The sequence below is a fragment of the Poecilia latipinna genome, unplaced genomic scaffold, assembly GCF_001443285.1.
Source record: "Poecilia latipinna isolate Pla-1442-1.1 unplaced genomic scaffold, P_latipinna-1.0 Scaffold90, whole genome shotgun sequence".
NCBI lineage: Eukaryota > Metazoa > Chordata > Actinopteri > Cyprinodontiformes > Poeciliidae > Poecilia > Poecilia latipinna.
In genome coordinates, this window is record NW_015112706.1 from 168,389 (window position 1) to 188,388 (window position 20,000).

The 20,000-nt window shown below is 38.2% G+C and overlaps 1 protein-coding gene across 11 annotated transcripts in view; it reads right to left on the reverse strand.

Annotated features, from left to right (window-relative positions):
- Positions 1–20,000, reverse strand: part of dlg3 (discs, large homolog 3 (Drosophila)) — a 114,759-nt gene that overhangs the window by 8,455 nt on the left and 86,304 nt on the right. For all 11 annotated transcript variants that reach the window (XM_015023669.1, XM_015023677.1, XM_015023663.1 and 8 more), the window contains 2 exons: positions 18,990–19,092; positions 2,322–2,436 (listed from right to left, as the gene is read on the reverse strand). In XM_015023669.1, the coding sequence (XP_014879155.1) occupies positions 2,322–2,436; positions 18,990–19,092 (218 nt within the window). The remainder of the gene's footprint in view (positions 1–2,321; positions 2,437–18,989; positions 19,093–20,000) is intronic.

Consider the following 20,000-nt stretch of genomic DNA (forward strand, 5'->3'; position numbering starts at 1 on the left):
GAACCAATTTTAAGAAGTTTATTTTTACATGTTTTAAAGGAGTCAACTTTTTACATTGGCTTATAGTCCTCATTACATTGACTGAACAAATTAAAGTTGCTTTTACACGTTTGACAAATCTTGTGGAGCTGTTGGTGTATTTTAGTGTTAGTTTTTGGTAGAAAACCTTTGGAGTGGATTAAAGCAGAGACACTGAGCCAAACCTTCTCACCCAACATCAGTGTCTGACCTCATATATACTGTATACATGTATGAAGGAATGCTTGTGCCAGTACTGTGTCTGTACTCACACAGAGGTGCTACACAGAGGTGCTACTTGTTGGAAAAGCTATACTTACTTAAACTTGTACTGGTTGAAAGTATAGAAATAACTTGCTAATGTCAACACATTATGACCCAGCATTAGAGCCACATTAAGAAAGTGTATAAAAAAAAAATTACGGGACTAATATTAATACTTTAATTCCACTTAATTCTCGTAATGCTGACTTTATTCTGATTATTTTGTCTTTATTCTCTTAATACCATGACTGTTCTCAAAATATTATGACTTTATTCTCATTATTTTGACTTTATTCTTGTAATTTTGTAAGGTCCTGATACTCAGTCATACATTATAACAATGAATAATTTTTATTTAATATTTCCCCTCATACTGATTATAAACCAGGGGTGTCCAAAGTCGGTCCTCGAGGGCCGGCATCCTGCACGTTCTAGTTCTCTCCCTGGTGGGAGTAACAACCTTTTCAGCTTGTCAATGTTCCTCTTAGGCCTTCTAACGAGCCATCATTTGATCCAGGTGCGTTAAACCAGGGAGAGAACTAAAATATGCAGGATGCCGGCCCTCGAGGACCGACTTTGGACATCCCTGTTATAAACCGTTTCAACAACCAGCATGTTCGTGGTCCTGCAGGGCCTCACTACCTTGTTGGACAAGTAAATCAGCAGGCGTTTCTGACTGGAGTAACGTCTTGTTTTACTGGTTTAGGTTTTCCTAACATTTTGTAGGCCATATGTCACAGAGCGGATGACAACCCAACCATCCTGTTCATCGGTTTTTAAGATTTCAACCTGCCTGACATAATCCTGCTAACCGAAACTAGAGCCGGGAAGACAAACAACGGTGAAGCGATTATGCTGCAATTCAAGACAAGCTCGACAAGTCTACCGTCAACACAGGCAAATTCCCAGCGTTATCCGTGTTGCAGGAAAACACGTGACCTCTTCTAAGTGCACCTTACAGGCTGAAGGCCTCCGCATTCCTGGAGCTGTGCAGGGAGGATAAGGCAGCTCCTGCTTCAGTCAGCAAACTAGACAGCTTTCCCAACATAACCATGGGCTTAGTCACCTGCACAGGAGCAGGATCTGCTCTACAAGCCTCACAGGACGCCATCCATACCAGAGCCATGAGTCAGACTGGACATGCACAAGTTTTCGTGGAAAAATCCTCAGGCACGAACATTAACTTTACAGCATAAAACACTAAAATTCACTTTGAATTTATGGCAAGTATGTATCCACTGGGATGGATTTCAATAATAAACTTTATTTACAGTTCATGATGTAAATAAAACTGCATGCTAATTGTTTACATTAGCATACAGCAATATAAAACAAAAAAAGGACAAAAAAAAACGTTGATAGTGTCAAATAACCAAAAACACCAGTCTTCATATTTGAATATAAGTTTTTGTCCAACCAGTGCATTAATTGTTTAAAAATGTTATTTTAAAGTCAAGAATGCATCCACAGTTCATACACAACTTTAAACGGTGTATAGTGGTGGGATAAGCTGAGGTTGGGAGAAGAGCATCAGAGCTTCAGCAGAAATAAAAGGAAGTACTCCGACTATGGCGTTACATCACAGGGCCGTTTCACCTTGAACCTTGTCCAGCCTTTTTCACTGTGGCTGTGCGAGAGGAGCGCCACCTGCTTTCATTTCTAAATGAACCTCCATCCAGTTTGGCAACTTTCCCAAAGTGTCATAACGCGAGTCACTTTGACAAGCCCCTCTGTCAATCTGCATTAACGGAAGCCGAGGCAATGTCATCCCAGGCGTCAAAACAACAACACGGGATGTCCGTCAGCTCTTACAAGATGAATGCCATCAACCCGATGCCCTAAATTAAACGGTCTCTCACTTACAGCTTAGCTTAAAATACAAAGAAAAAAGAGCCATGTGTGCCTGCTTTTAAGAACACGTGCATTTGGGCTTCTTTCACCCCCCACAGACAAGCCGAGGTTTGTTATGCAAGAGTGGTTATTTTAACAGCAGATCTCTGAATTTGATGTAGCGAGTGCAGCTGCGTGTTTGTGTGTACCTGACATAGAGGGAGCGCTTCTCGCTGGTGCGCAGGGAGCCTGATCCTGAGCTCATGCTGCTGTTCATCATCTGCTCCCTCAGGTCGTGGATCTTCGACTCAAAGCGACTGTACTCTGCCGTGAAAGAAACAAAAACACAGAAATGTGTCAACATCACCTCAAAAATAGGAAATGGGCTCTTGAGCAAACAGGCTGCCACTCTGCGGGTGCAGTAGTAGGGCTGTCACAATAAGCAATAGATCAATTAATCACATGACGCATTAAAACAAGCTCATGATTTCATGATTTTCTCTTTACTTTCTATCAAAAACTGGATGACAAGAGCCTTGAATCTGCTGTTTTGGCCTCAACTAGCCCATTTTTGTAAAGGACAATTTGTTTACAGAGACTTCATAATCTCTTTAGTTTTTTTATTTTGGATGCTTAGAATGTCTTCCTGTTTGAGTGTTAAATGTTCATTAGAATTAAAAGTTTATTGATCTTTGAGAATGTCTTCTTGCATTATTATTATGCCTTTACCATTATATTACTCACAATTACTCAGTGTGACAATATTATCATTTATCGCAATAAATCAATCAGTTAAGTTTATCTGTACAGCACATTTCAGCAGTTCAAAGTGCTTGACATGATTAAAAACACAAAAAGTCATAAAAACAAAATACAGTCACCAATTGAGAAACCAGTAACAAACGGTGCCATCATAGAATATGTTGGTCATTTTTCCAATAATTATTGTTCAGAAGAAACAAATTGGGTTTTAGCCTCGATTGAAAGGATCTCAGTGTTTCAGCTGTTTTGTAGTTTTCTGGAAGTTTGTTCAATAACATCTGGATCAAATTTGTTATCGTGACGGACCAGTCCAGTAGAATTGACCGGTTTATATAAAAGGAGCCCACCGAGTGTTATTTTGCTTTAACATTACCGTAGATTAGAGTTTTATTTAGCCCAGCAGTTAACTAAAGTGAATAGAGGAAAGGTTCAGAGAATCCTTAAGCTGATTAATGACCCCGGGTGCAGATGGTTTATCACAGATCTGTCTTACACATCCTGTAATGTCTCATGTCAGGTAATTAATTACACTGATTAATTAAGTTCAACATGGGCTCTTTAGTGAGGTTTAAAAAAGGGGGGAAGGCCTCCAAGAATTTCTTGTGCACAGCCATTTGTCAAAGGTGTGTAAATCCAGCAGCAGCTCCTCAGCCCAGGGATGATGTATGAATCCAGCTGGACCTTCTCATTAGGACGGCGCTCATTAGCCTGCTGAGCGCAGCGAGCTTTGCGCCGAGGCTGCTGGAGCGAGCAAGGCCACCTCACCAGAGAGCGATGGCAGATAAACAGATGGGCAGAAACATGAGGAGGTGATCGCACAGGAGACTAAAAAACCCCCAACGTTCACTTTATTAAGCACGCCTTGCTAATGCTAGGTGAGCAGGGCTGAAACAATTAATCGATTATCAAAAATAATTGTCAACTAATTTAGTAATCAATTAATCATAACTGGAGAATACTGACTCCAAAAAAGGACATTTTCTGAAAAAGCAGTAGCAGGTTGTACAATTTTGTACAAAATTTATTTTGCATTTAATGCATCTTAAATGCAAAATACAGATATTTTGCATTTAAGATTTAAAACAATCCTCTATCTGCAAACCTCCTCTACCCAAAACTCCTCAAGTGGCATAGTTTTACTTTTTCTTGGTTCAAATTCTGTACCAAAAAAAATCTCCTACTAAGCACCTTTTTCCATGTAATTATTAACTGGTTAATCCATCCATCCATCCATTTTCTTTACACCCTTGTCCCTTTGTGGAGTCGGGAGGGTTGCTGGTTCCCATCTCCAGCTAACGGTTAAGCCAAATAAAAAAATTAAAATTATATAAAAAAAAACAGATCAGCCCTTCACGGTATTGATGTTAAGTCACGCAGAGAGAGCTCAGATTTTCACATTTTGAAGTTAGAATATTTTTTAGCTCATCCTTTGCCACAAATTATCAAGCATTCACAAAAGAAATGCTATGTTATTGCATTTTAGGCAATAAAATATTTAGTCTCAAAAAAGAAAAAAAAGATTTAGTGGTAAAACAAAACAGCAGAATTTCTACAGATTAATCGATTGTCAGAATAATCGATAGCATAATCTGTTACTAAACAGCCCAACAGGTGAGGCTATGCTCACAGCCATACGGTTACCTAAATAAGCAAGAGATGCACAACTGTTTGTTTTTTTTTTTTAAATTGAAACCAATACCTGTCAGTTTTCCCATTCCAAACATCAATAACCGATAGTCGATAACATAAATGAAAATAAGGCTGTGACATTATCACTCTACTAGTTGACTTACTGAAAGATTTACATTTTTAAACTGAAAAAACTGTTCCTTCAACTTTTTCCAAGATATATCGTAAAACAAAAAAGCCACACCACCAGATATATTATTGATTCTATTCGTTATGATATTGAACAGATAAAATTACACCATAATCTGACAGTGGTTGTGTTAACCTGAATATCCGTACCACTAATCTGAAGGTCTGCCTATTTATCAATCAGTATAAAGTATAATATAATTTGCATATTTGTGGGTGGGGGGACCAAAACTTGCTTTAGCCCCCGGGGCCCACGTCCTTCTAAATCCAGAGCAAGTTAAAAACATTCCTGAGGAGATTTTTGGTCCATGTTGACCTGATGGGATCACAGCAGGTTCTTATCAGGAGGATCTCGTTCCACCAAGTTGTGGAAGCTGTTAAAACACAATGAACTACTGGTCATGTTCAACAAGGCAGTTTGAGGTCATTTAGAGATGCCATGTTGATCTGCAGCAAGTAGCAATCAGAAGATGGGAACACTTTGGTGACAAAAGGATGGACATCGTCAACGTTAGGCTGGGAAGTTTTAAATGTTCAACTGGTATCAAGAGTCCTGAATAGAGACGGACAACTGTTGTATCTTCATTTTATTGTAATGAGAAATTTGATTTATCATGAAGACAAACTCGACTGTTAGTTTTCCCAAGTATTGGTTACATTTTAATAAATAAAATACTTTAAAATATGATTAAATGCAGTTATTGTGCACCACTTAGCAATAAAAATACTCTGTTATCTTGAAGTACCCAATATAATAATCAGTAAATTGTCTTAAATCAACAGCAGCATTTGTGATTGTATAAGTTTGCAGTAGAAAACAAACTCATATAAAATCCTTTAAATCATGACTTTTATCATTATAGTAAATGCCACAGAACATCACAATAACATTATAAGCCATATTGCACATCTCCTAGAAGGAAGCATGGTTGATGCAATGTGATTGGCTTGTTGCCATTTGAGTAAATGTTTTCACAATATTTTATGGTATTTATTGTACACCAGTCAAATAATAGAAAAAATATTTAAAACTTATTTTCAGTCTTTTTAGGTAACTAAACTGCCACAAAAACTAATATTGCTCCTCAACTTCATGTCCATTTTAAAATGGGATCCTTCAACACACTGAGTGAGAGCCGACTGGTCAAACAAGGTGGGAATGTAGCAGTTTTTCTAAGAAAATAAAAAATTGCCTGTATTCACAAAACTGTAGGAGTTGTAATTGGTGTAGGAAACATTTATTCCAACATGCAACTCGAGAACAACTTCCTCTTTTAGGCTTAAGATCCAGTTTTATGAGTGTCACAGACTCATAAAACTGGATCTTGTGACGGAGAGATTATTAGTTAATATTGCGATGACGATATCAGCTGCAATAAAACACGTTTTACTCACCCAGCGGATTATAAGCCTGGTGGGCCACTAGGCTGAGGATTGTTTGCTTATTGATTATAGTTCCTTCTTTTGTACACAAGGAACAGTGAGAGCAAAAAGAGTCTCTTTGTGAAACTATTGGAAGCACAATGGAAACACAGCTTGGTCAGCTTGTGAACTCAAAGGGAGACTGAGGTCAGGTGACGTTTTATTCACCGGAACGCCGTAACCACTTCCTGTCTTTACCAGCCTACACGTCAACAGATTCAGCTGGTAAAGTGACGAGTCACGGATAAACAATCGAAAAAACTTTGAATTAGGATGAGACAACTCAATATTTATTTTGATTGTATTTTTTTATGTTTGCATTTTTTTTACAAATTTATAGTTGGTGTTTATGTGTTAATGTTTTCCAATAACAATTATCTAGCGATATTTTAAAATTTCCTGTAAACTTTAATGTTTTTTAAACTCCAAAACACTGTGTGCCTGCTTATTGTCACAATAAGCAATATATGAATTAATCCCATGATAAATTAAAATTAACTCAGTAGTTTCCATTTGCATAATTTATCATTTTTCTCTTTTCTCTCTTTCCAAAATCTGAATGACAAAAGTCCTCAGTCTGGAGCTTTGGTCTCAACTAGCCCTTTTCTCGAAGGACAATTTTGTTAGAGACTTCAGTGCCCGTTTTTTTGTTGTTCCTGTTGTGTTTATCTGTTCTGGATATTTAAAATGTCTTCCCTTTTCCAGTGTTAAATGCTCGTTAGAATTCTTATTTCGTTGATACCGAGAATGTTCTTGCATCATTTATGCTATTACCAATATATTACTTGAAAATGGTCTCAAAACAACAATATTATCGTTCATCGTGACTTCTTGGACGATTTATCGTCCAGCAAAATTTGTTATCATGTCCCCCCTGGATGGGCTGGTGGATGACGCCTCTGGTACCCCTAAAACCGGCTGTTTCTGGGGAAACGCTGCGGTAATCTGATCTGCATTACACTTTTCCAAACAAGATTGCCAAAGATTGTGGCTGGATTTGACTGGAAGAGATCACATTATCAAAACAATGCAACAAGTATCCCCGTTTTAATTGTAATTAGCCCACTACCTTACTGCTTCAATTGCTGAAAGCAGGAAATATTTCTTGTAAGCCACCTGAGATCAAAGTCCATTTTCTATCAGGCAAAGACAAAGTAGCCTAATCAAAGCAAACACTTCATGACCACACAGATGACTGAGCTGAAGTTAAACCTAAGCTCCCGGAGAAACACTGAGCAGGTGCAAAAACAAGACCCAACTCACTCCCTCCTGAAACCTACCGCGCTCTCAAAGCAAACACGGATCCGCTCCAGGCCTTGCCACGGCTCTCCACCCTTTTCTCTGCTCAAAGGGTTAACAATGCAACAGAGTGACGCTGCAAGGTGAGGTAACCAGACACTGCCTGACTGGCTGTAACCAACAGCAACCATCTAGCACTCCTTGAAACGGGGCTGCACAGGCGGTAGCAGCCATTCAGCTGCGTCCAACTGGCTTTCAGGCACAGGAGAGCAGGGAGCAGAGAACGTGAAGCAGCTGCTGGGGAGCCGAGGGACCGCAGAACAAGACGGGGAGTCGCTGAATAAAAGGGAGCTCCGTTAAAACCCCTCCTCAACAACACCACCAAGCTGACAGCTCGTCCTCAGAGCTCTCCCAGCGAGACAGAACAAGTGCAATCAGATGCACAGGTAGTGATTTTCGTCCAAATGACTCATCTAAATAGTGGAAATTCAGGAGGAGCAGAAAAGAGCGATGCAATCAGTTTGAAGCCGACGCGGAAAGTTGAAGTGGTAATCAGAAGATAAGCACAAACAGCCGCCACACCTTTCTGGTAACGGAGACATCAGACCGCAGGAGGACTGCAGGAGTTCAGCGTAAATACAGAAATTCAGCATGTCAGTAATGCAGAAGGTAATACAGGCAGTTGAGCATCAGGGCTGAAATTATTAATCTGATATTGAAATAATTATCAAATTATTTAGTCATCGATTAATCGTACGCAGACTCAAAAAAAAAAAATTGCTGATGGATAAACATATTCAGAGAAGTAATTAAGCCAAACCTTAAAAAATATTTACATTTTTAATTTAAGATAAGAAAAAACGTGTCTGTGAAAATGTTCTATCCAGAACTCCTTAAGCTGCTGGACCTGGTTCTGAAGAAGAAGTTCTGAAGAAACTCCTACTAAGCACCTTTTGATATACAATTATTAAATGGTTAATCACATTATTGAAAGTGTTTGTTTTGGTGCAGATGCATGCTTTGCTACATACTGTACATTCAAGGAATGTATGAAGCAAAGGATATAATTTAGGCAAGACATTTTTTATTTTCTTATTTTTTTTTAATATTAATTTATTTGCATCTTAATGCATTTCTAATATTGTATAAAATGGTTTAAGCACTTAGATGAAAAATCTGCTGATTGTGCCAATTTTTTATCTGATTAAACAGAATAGTTTTTTTTTTTAAATAATGGTTGGTTGAGGATCACACCTCGACAATCATAGGAATACAACACGCTACCTGTATCAACTATTTGTCTACATGCAAACATCAAACATGTGCAGATACAGTAATGCAAACAACTCTGCCTGCACTGTAGAAACAAAACGATAGCAATTATTCAAGTTATCTATACCCCTAAAAATGAGATATTACTCATTTCCCCCTCAAGTATCCGTCAGTCTTTATCAGCCATGTGACAAACTTTTCAGTAGGAGTTGTTATATTAGCAGAATCGTCCCGTACTGTAGTGGGAAGCTTTGATAAGGATGATGCGAGGGTTAAGCTCATGATAGCATTACCGGATGGAAACCTAATCATCACCAGGCGTGAGCTGTGTTAGAAGACAGTTTAATGTTGACAGTGAAAGTCTCTTTCCTCTCTCTACGACTGAGGAATGGACTTTTTAGTTATTTTATGAGCAACTTGTCAGCAAGAGGTTGTAGAGTTGTTTGAAAAATATTAGCAAAAAGACCAGCAGAACAGCAAAAGATTTAGTTTTTTACAACGCACTAAACTCGAAGTTATGGAGGCATTAATACGAATAAATGGGTTAAAACTGTGGTTAAGTCCAGATGTTAAGAACAAGGGCTTTTGTCTAAAGATGAGCCTGTTGCATTATAAATTAAGACAAACTCATTTCCATGATTTGTTTTTCCTTTTTTCTCTCTCTACCAAAAATTCGGTGACAAAAGTCTTCAGTCTGGTGCTTTTAGGTAATTTTTAAGGACAATTTTGTTTACCAAGACTTCATAATTCATTTAATTTATTTCTGTTTTATGCATTTATTTTGGATACTTAAATGTCTTCCAGTTCCAGTCCATGAGAATTTGAAGTTCATTTTTTATTATTTCACTACCATTATATTACTTGAAAACGGTCTGAAAACCAACAATATTATTGTTTATCGCAATAACTTCTGGGACAATCTATCATCCAGCAAAATTTACCGTGATAAAGCCTAACTGTAGTGCCCACATTGGAGCCAACTTACAACATCCCACGTCAGAAATGTTTCCCTGACACAGCAAATCCCTCTCACACTTTTCCGCAAGACCAAACATGAAATCACAGAAGTGCTAAACAAAGTGGGTGGAATGGGCCCAACGAGATCATGGACGTCCTGCGACACCAGAAAGTCGCACCTTAATCACAGATGAGAGGCAGCTAATATCTTGCTCATTGCAAAGAGGAGGTTTAAATTATTCTGCTTCCAAATTGTCTCATAAGTCGAAGCTGGGAATGATGTCTAATCCCAGATGAGAAGAGGGGGAATGGATCTCAGCAATAGAGTCCAGTACTATAATTCTCACCATTTCCTTCTTTCAAATAAATATTTTACAGCTCTATGTGTGCAGTTGGTTTAATGAGGTACAAACTGCCAGATGTGCTGTGAAACAACCAGACCTCCAAGTTTCACTACACGATACAGCAGCCATATTGGATACGACTCATAGTTGCTAGGCGTTCTTGTACTTTTACCGACTAGGGATTCAGAAAAACAACAAATGGAAAATAGTCTGACTTCTGAGTGCAGAGAGAAACATAAATATAGCTACAAAATCAATGGCTGCTCGCCAAGAAGTATCTGGTTTTAGTTACTTTAAATGTCTCCAACATGGCTGCCGTTGCTGGAATGCGTAACTTCTCATGTCGAAGATGTGAGCGGTGCATCAGGATTTGTGAGCTGCGTCCTACGAAGAACCAGACTACCCGGTCGACCATGAAGACAGGAGGTGAGCGGCCGTGAAATTGGACAGCTTAGCCTTTAGCTTTCTTAGGAGTATGTCCTGTCGTCTAGCAACCGTGACTATACATAAACTGGTAAAATGTTGGTTGAAATGTTCCTGAGCTTTTTTCCCCCAATTTAATCTTTTATTTTTATAAAAATTATCTTAAAAAGCATGCTTGCAAATAAAAGCCTAACAGCACAATGAATTTAACCTTTAAATGTTTGTACTCCTTGATAATAGTTATATTTAAAACTGAACTCCCACTCCATTTCTAGTTTCGTCATTACAAGGACAAAAATGTCCCGTTCGACCAGCAATGGATCTTGGGATAGAAGGATGCACCAAACCTGTTCTTCAACGCATTTGGAAGATCCTTTAAATTTGGACAGACTTCGCCGCATCACTGAGATGTAATCAGTCGTCAGACGCATTTAATTGCCCTTTAATCTACAGACAATTTCAGAGTTAACAGTAGAAACCAAGAGTTTTATTTTTTAACAGTGGGAGGCAGCCGACATGCCCAGATAAAACTAACACTTTGTAAAAAAAACAACATGCAAGCGATACACTTTAGAAAGATTCAAACCCCAAACCTTCTTAATCCAAGAACTGCAACACTGATCAGCTCACAGTTGTTCATGTTATTCAAAATAAATTCAAGTCCACAAGCATTGTTTTGTGAACACTGTGATTTCCGTCCAGAAAACCGTTAATGAGGGACGTTAGACATAATTAGCTTTGTACAAAACAAAGTGTGTTCTTGTGTTTTGCACTGTCCCAAGTTCCTCCAACAGCTTCATGGGAATATTGCTAGTGTTTATTGAGCAATAAACCCCATGTGGGTAAATTCTGTAACATCTGAACTGTGGAAACATTTTAACCATAAAAAGATTCATGTTTTAAAAATATATCATCTCACTTGGAGAACCGTAGTTTCCCAAACGATCAGACCAGCTTCTGTGACTTCTCTATGAAACAAACACACTGTTTTGACAACAGTTTTAAAAAGGAGAAGGTTCTTCCCTCCTCAGGTGAAAAACACATGAAGTACTACATGATTTTGTTGACTGACGCATTCTTGACTGGTGATCAGTCCTGCATAAAAGATTCATTAAACAGGAACACCTTTGAAGTGCTGCAGTCGTGAGCGACTACAATTATTATGACACTGAAATTCAGGTTCCTTATATCAATTAACACTCCAGAGCTGGTCTGTATTTTTAGGAGTGACCCACAGGAAGAAAAAAAAGAAAAAGAAAGAAAGACAGCTAATGGAAACTGGGACTAATCTGTATCTCACTCCCACTGTGTGCCCTCATTAGTTGTACAGCTTTTTTATTTTATTTTGGGGGACGGAGGCTTCTGGTTTGATCCGGTTAGGCAACAGTGGATGGGGGGGAAGTGCTTGTAATGTGAGAAAGTGCAATGTTCTCAGGGATAGTCAAGCTAGTCGATGCTAACACTCCATGGTACAGTGCATTGCAGACGGCGCGTGATCAACTTCGCTTAAATGTGTTTGCGAAGGTCTCAGATGCAAAGTGCTGTGAGCCTAATGAGGGTGACACATTTTCTCCATACTACTCCTCCCATTTACAACATCCAGAGAGTTGGAGCAATTACATTCTTTCACGGTGTGACATAACAGCATGCACATATACAGCCCGCTTTTTTATTTTTATCAAATTTAAAGAGCTGATGATGGTCTAATCAGAGGTAGCTAAAAATGACAAACCGGAGTTTCTAAATATAGGTACATAAACAAATGCATATTTTAGTAGTTTTCCATTGTTTTTGTTTTCTTTAGGTTTTTTTTTGTTATATCAAGATCAGATAGAACAAGTATGTACCCTCTCTTTGCAAAAGTTTTCAAGTCTGAATGTGTTTTTAAAATAAAAAAATAGAATTTTTTATTAAACAATTTCCTACAGCAAACATTTAACATTTGCAACTCTAAATGAGTTTAATTTAGCTGGACTAATGTCAAAAATGGCTCTTTGGATTGTTAAAGCTGCAGTATTTTTACATATCTGTTGAAACTGTCATTATGCTGTGACAGTTTGGTGTGAGACAGATAATCTGTGAAAAAGTTGAGTTACTCTGCCTTCACCAAGCGCCAACTAGGAACAACCAATCAGAGCCAGGAGGCGGGTCTTAGTGCCGTCAATCATGGCACCGATACTCCCGTCCCCAGCAGAGCTTGTTGTGAATGCTAAGGCTAGTTAGCATGGCCACCAATGAAAGCAGGTAAACAGGAGTTGTTTCTCTGCCATTAGCACATTTAGCAACGTATTCATATGGATGATTAACAGCGCTAAGACACTCCTCCTGGCTCTGATTGGTTGTTTTTGGTCAGGAGCTGTACATTTCTTCAGACAGCAATAGCAGCACATGGAGGAAGGGGAGAAACTGGATCTTTTTAGATTATAATCCTGTCACGACATGGTGGCAGTTGTAACAAATATAAAGCATATTTTTTATATAAAGGTTACGTACTGTAGCTTTAAGGTTGCAGAAAACCACAAACACCCAGGCAGGCCTCTTGCGGGAGCCTGTATTTTTGCACTGCGGCCCCTCTTAGCGGACAGAGCTGGCCTTCGACCAAAGATCCATGGATGCCCAGTTCCTGGCCTCTGAGGAAACTCTGCAGCCATTTTGCCTGGCATAAACTAGCACTCATCTTCCACTCACCCCCTCCACACCCCCCTTAAGATTGACTCGTCCCTGTACAGCTCATTGGGGGTTCCTTCTGCTCCAAAGTTAAATGAACAACATGTCACACACTCCCTTTAAGAGGCCAGTAGAATTGCTGGGCACAGATCACCAGAGGGGATGCAGGAAGTCAATCATTTGCCAGCACTTGGCATGTTGGTCCAGAGTAGTTAAGGACTGTACACTAGCAGATAAGTCCTTCACTGAGTAACAAAGAGGGCACAGAGCTGACAGCAGGATCATTTGGTATGGAAGACAAAGCTCCCCTTTAACTAGCCACATAATTATTCAAGATTCTGCCCGACTGATTTGGCATGCAAGAGAACATCATCTCTCAGAGCCAAGTGTGAACATTTATTATCTGTTTTAAGACAAAAAAAAAATCCAAACTGCACTCCTGTCAGTTTTGATCTCAGTCAGTGGGGTTTTTAAGCTAAACATGTACATTATTTGGCATCCGATGGTAGAGTTTTTATAGAAAGAGCTACAGTGCGAGAGAGAGCATGCTACAACTTATACCCTTTTGCATTCCTCACATAGTCTAAATCTGAAAGCCTAGCAAAGATGTAAAGCTCACAATATCCTCTGTAGTGTTGTTACAGTATCAACACAACATGCTTGGATACACCGACACAGAACAACAGAAAGAGGCCTGAATGTGCCCAGACAGCTGCAATGCAGGGTAAAGCTGGTGGAGCCATTTTGTTGAATAAACTTTAAAAAAAAGAAAGAAAAGTGAGCAGCTCTTGTAATTTATTCAGTCAGCAGATAGTGTGGTAAGGTGGAGGAATAAAGGTCATACAACGTCAAGATGTAAAATTTACAATCGACAGGTGAGGTCATCAGACACTCACCTGTCTGACCACACCTGTGACCTAAAGGTTAAAGTTACACAGGGACAACTGTTGAATGGCTTCTGCTACTTATATCTGTAATGTGACTCCACTTAACCCAGTGGGAACAGGTTGTTTTTAAAATCACCAGATAACTAAAATTAGGTCATAAAATGAGACGGATCCAGGTAATGGCAGGCGCTGACATCTTTAGTAAGGGTGAGGCTGTCAAATACTAGTTTAACCTACATTTTATCCTTTCTCTTCTCTACAACAACTCTCAGATACCTGAAATATAAGCTTTTTTAAGGCGTGTCAGTATAAAAACTACAGGTTAGTGAGAAACGTCCCCAGTACAATAACAGGTAAAACGAGCATTTCCACTCACGGAGTTTGTTCCCGATTCCAAGGCTTGATGTTCTCGACTCTCTTCCCTCTTCGGCCCACCTCGGTTCAGTGAAAGCGTGGTTATTGTTTCGCTGGGGCAACCGGTGGTTTCTTTATCCAGCCATTAGGGACTTCATGCGGCTTCGGTAGTGCTGCTGCTGTTGTATCCGAGCCCATCCCCCATCCACACCGCCGGGGAGAGACCGATAAAGTTTGCCGCTTTCCACCTTCACCGTGAGCGCATTCAAACTTTCCTCCAGTGCCTCGGTGGGAGTAGAGCCCGGTTAGAGTCCCCTTCCCATCGCCGCCCCGGGTTTGTGTCCACAAACTTCTCGTCGGGGGCTCGGAGACTGAACAGGGGCGGACGGGAGGTATTATTTTACCCGCCTTGGATCTGGCTCAACTCTTCAGCCTGCTAATACAGGAGCCCGCCCCTGAACCTGAATACCTTGCAGCCGACCTATCCGAAACACCGCCCATGTTAGCCGGGTAGCAGCACCGGGTACACCTGACTGCACGACCCCGGCCCGCCGAGCCCACCCAGAACCGCACTTTGATAAGGTTATACAACTTTGAAAAGATCTACCTCTAAAAAGAAAAGCTGGAGAACGTCTTCTCTGCCAGCTGAGAGCCTGCCACAGTAGTTCCTACATTTCCCACAATGCAACGAGGAAGTAAAGCTGTTCACACACATTCTTTGGCTAATTAACAGACGTAGACAGAGTACCCACAAATTAGACTCCAGTAAAAATAGCACTACTTCAACATGTTTTTACTTAAGTAAAAAGTAGCCGTCCAAGAAATTATTCAAGTAAAAAGTATTTGGTAAAAAGTCTACTCAAGTACTGAGTCACTGATAAAATTATTAACCAAATTTTAAAAAATTACACCATCAGATGGATCAAAATGTAAAGTTAAGTGGAAATTTTGGTATTTTAAGGACCAAAATGACAGTCATAATAATAATAATAATAATAATAATAATAATAATAATAATAATAAAATCTGTTTCTTTCAATATAAAGTGTATGAAACTTTAACAAAAACTGAATATATGGTTAAAACATGCTTGTTTTTTAGAGGGTAGAGCATCCAGAAATTTATTATCAAGTAATGCTTTTAGGAGTGATAAAAAATACTCTTAAAAGTACATTTTTCAAAAAAGTTACTCAAGTAAATGTAATTGTATAAACACAGCTAGTACACAACTCAGATAATTAATTGTTTCCATGTTGATAAAGTGATAGTTTTAGATGTTTTGAATGTATTTTCTTAAAAATAAGCAATATGTGAAAATTAAATGAAAAAACAACAAGAACAAGCAATTTTGACAAAAATGCAGTGGTGTCACTAAGACAAATGGGGGTTTGGGCACGGGGGAACCTTAATAATTTTAACTTTTGTTCTTTTATTATTTAATACTTGAACTTAAGAGAAAAATATAAACTTCCAGCTTATAAACAGCTTGTAATTAATTTATTATTACAAGCTGTTTGTTTTTGTCCTTTCTAGTGACCCTCAAATAATAACCACAGATCACATATTTACAATATCAGTCACAAAAATTGCTATTTAAAAAAAAATATAGGTCAAATCAGCTTGCTTATTTATTTTATTTAATTATTTTATATATATATATTTGGTTTATTTTCATAGGAGTGTGTGTTGAATAGAATAAAATTACACTTTACAATAAAAAAAAGCTTTTTTGCAATGTTTGTCCAAAGTTGGGCGTTTACTTACATGAAAACAAAGACTATTACACAAAATTTAAAATGCAAATACAACGCAGAATCGAAACATATCACTGATTCAGTACAATGATACAAAACCAAAATATTCAAACAGATATCATTTGTCTGACTATTTAAGACAATTTCTAACAATTTCCACTGAAGCAGCAGCTCTAAGTGGAACTGAAAGGTCGCTGAACACTCGAGGAGTCGTACCACTTGAACATTTAAAAATTTGAATGAGGTTCTAAAATTTAATGGCATTTTCAAAGTTCATCACATTTGGTTTCTTAAGAAAACGACAGTAATGTGACCCACAAGCCTTCGTATCCAAGATCTTAATCACCTAATTATGTATCATTTTCAGTGATAACCGTGGAGCAAATGAGGAAAAATAAAATGACTGCTTGAAAATATTTGCAGCATGAAATGGTAAACAAACTAATTAATCTGAAGAAAGACATGTTTGCTTCTGCAAACTTTACTTGATATCTTAATAAACTTTAAAGGAGGATCAGAAATGACATCAAGATATTTTACTTCTAATTTGTTATAAAGTAACAAATTAGAAAAACATTAGTCTCCTTACAAATTTTGTCTGGCTTTGGTAAAAACATTCAGATAATCAAAAATAACACAACTACAATAAATGCAAACGTCAACATCCTTAAATGAGGAATTAGTTTATAAAAAGGGAAGAAACCCAATCAGTCCATGTGTAAAAAAGTAATTACTCTTCAAACCGAATAACTGGTTTTTCCGCTTGTGGAGGCAACAACCAGCATCGAGTGTTTGAGTCTTTTTACATTACTGTGGAGGAATTTTGGCCCACATTCTTTACATAACTGTTGTAATTCAAGCAAATTAGAGGGCTTTCAAGCATGAACAACCTGTGAAGAAAGGTGAGTATCAGTGACATGACGTCTGTTTTTAATACAGAGTAAATCTGCTCTCACATGTTGTGTGCAACTCAGATACAATAAGTTGAGCTGCTGGATTGTTGGTCAATAAACATTAAAAGTTGAGAAATTAGAGTAATTATTCAGCGTCAGTGTGGCACAGCTTTGAACTTTAAAACAGATAATTTCTACCTTCGTATTTCCTCTGGCTTGTCGGCAGATTGCTGTGAACTCGGCAGAAAGCATGCTCAGTCTTTAGGCGATGGTATCTGCCATGAACTGGCAGAATGACTTTCCTCATGCAGCATTTCCTACAGGTGGAGCGAGGCTGTGAAAGCCCTCACTGCAGCATGCGCGGCGTTGGTAATTTCTCCTGTCAAGCTGCAGTTTGATCTCATTCTGATGGCTAATTAAGTCACACTGAAACCAAACCTCACACAGAAACGTTTCATCCCAGACCTTTGTGGTCTCTCTTTAGTTTTCACTGAAAGATTTCCTCACGCAACTCAAAATATCTAATAAACACTTTTATCTGACTTGGTCATTGCTTATGTTTTTGCGGACACTTTGTGCTGATCATTTGTCCTTTGTAAACTTCCCATATGTTTATGAGTAAACAAGGGAAGGATGGAGCTGGGAAAGAACTTTGACGTATGTTTACAAAGGCATTGGTTAGTTCGCATGATTGTTTCTCAGGCCTGCTAATCTGGATCTTTGGTTTGTAATTTCTTCACATTAATAAACATTTCACCGTTGGATCACGACAAAACCAGACACTGAAGACTGAACAAAAAACAACATAAGGGGAATTAGCATGTTTCAATTTAACATCAAATTAAAATTATTTTTTCTATTTTTGCGCTCTTATTCTAAACAAGGCTATCCTTTAGCTTAATTTTAAGTAAAATAGTACTTAATATTTGGATTTGTCAGGTTGCTCTGAACAGCTGACCATATTGTAAGCCCAGCTACATTTACTGCTGCATCTGCTAGTCTCTTACTGTGATTGCAGCTGTTCACACATCTTGAAAGATGAGACATATAGTTTACGTGTGTCGACCTGGTAACATTTCTGTTTCAGAGAAGCCCCGGTAATTTGGTATTTGACACCTAAACCTTCAGTTGGTTAAAACATATTTGATTTTCATTCAGTGGGTAGAAAATCCAGAAATTTTACTCAACAATGAGCGGAGATACTTCATAATAAAATTACTCAAGTAAAAGTAAAAAGTACAGAGTAGTAAAAATACTCCTAAAAGTAAATTATTTTCAAAAATATTACTCAAGAAAATGTAATTTACTCAATTTAGTAACTCGTTACTTCCCAACTCCGGATACGTCTAATGTGTTTAACAATTACAGGTTTGTGTTATGCTTGCAGGGAGTCAGACCAGTTTCTATACTTCTGCTTATCAAACTGTCTTCTAAAGGCTGCAACTTTCAAAACCAAGGCTACAGTTATTCTAATGACTAAATTTAAGGAAATATTCAGTACCCTTTTTTTCTGCTCACCAAATATTGCAAAAACCAACAAGTTGCCTTACATGACTGTAGACAAAGAAGTAGACCTTTAACAAAGTGAACAACCAGTGGATTGTTGTCATGAGTTTCATTCAAAATTGTAAAAAAAAAAAAAAAAAAAAAGAATGGTAGCCTTTACTTTACATGGTGGAATGGCAAGTAGCTGTTTTATTAGCCAATTTTGCTAATAAAGCAAAAGACTGTAATTGATTTTTTTGAATTGAGGCCAATCTCTGTGGACTTCTAAAACAGATTAACTTTAAATTAGCTCCAAATTTAATAGACAATTTCCAGCTCTAATGGGACTAATCTGTTGACACTGCTCACTGTGAAAATTGTTTTACAAGTGAAATTATAACAAGCACTTAATGAGGTCTCAAGCGAAGATCAGTAGGGCTGGAAAACTGTCCACCCTAAGAGTCATTTTGAAAGACCAACAGCTGCTGAAATAACGCTCTACTGCCATTTTCACCAGTAGGATTAATTTAAAAAGTATAAAACTGAGACACATTTGTGATAAAGCATATTAATACATGCAAGAGGACAGTAATTGCCTACCTTCAGGCCTGTACTGAGCAATGATGGTGACAGTCTGTCCAGCTCTCTTCAGGGCTGCAGCCGCCTGTTCATGAGTGGCGTTCCTAAGGTTCACTCCGTTCACCTGCAAAAAAAATTATTAAAAATGATTCAAAGGTTTTGATCTGTAAAAAAAAAAAATTCTCAGCTTTATGGATTATACTCAATTTAGATACAAAGCACAAGTCGTCAAGCTCATGTAACTACAGATTTATTTTGTTCCATCCACAAATTTTATTGGGATTGTATGTGGCACACCAACACAAATGTAGGGGATAATTGTGAAGTGGAAAAACACTAAGACTAATTAGACTACTTTGCAAAGAAGAATAAAAAAGTGCATTTTTTTAAATGTTCAAACATGGTGGAGACACACTCCAAAAGATCTGCAGTTTTAGTAACCTCCTGAATGTTGATTCACATTCAACAGGCACTGTGCCGTCACTTAGCAACCCCATCTAAGACCAGCCCTGTTACCTAGCAACACACATAGAGCTGAAGCTCATTGGGTCAGCTAGTTTTACTGCTGTACCATCCAGAACCACTTGCTGCATTCTTGTTGGTTGTGTAGGAGGCTCTACTTCTGCTTTTCAAAGATGTACGGTTGTTGAATTGTGTTTGTTTTCAGCCATTTGTGTGAATGTAAATGTTAAGTTAAAATGATAAAGGCCCCAAAACAACTCACAATAGGCAGAACAGAGTAGACTAAAATCTCTTTAACTAAGAATGATTTTGTGCATAAAAAATTAACAAACATGTTTTGAAATGTTCATAGACTTATCCTCACCTGTTCAAGGAAGCACAATAGGTCATATTTAAATATTATGCATAATGTGTTGCTGGACTGAATGCAGAACTGAACTAAAAACAGTCATATTTTTAAGCATCACTGGATTTTGTGCAGAGAGCAGCTTGGCTCCCTCAGAGTTGTTATGGATTTAATGTCTTGCTCAAGGACATATCTGCGTGGGCAGGTGTTTGCAGGCTTTCTGA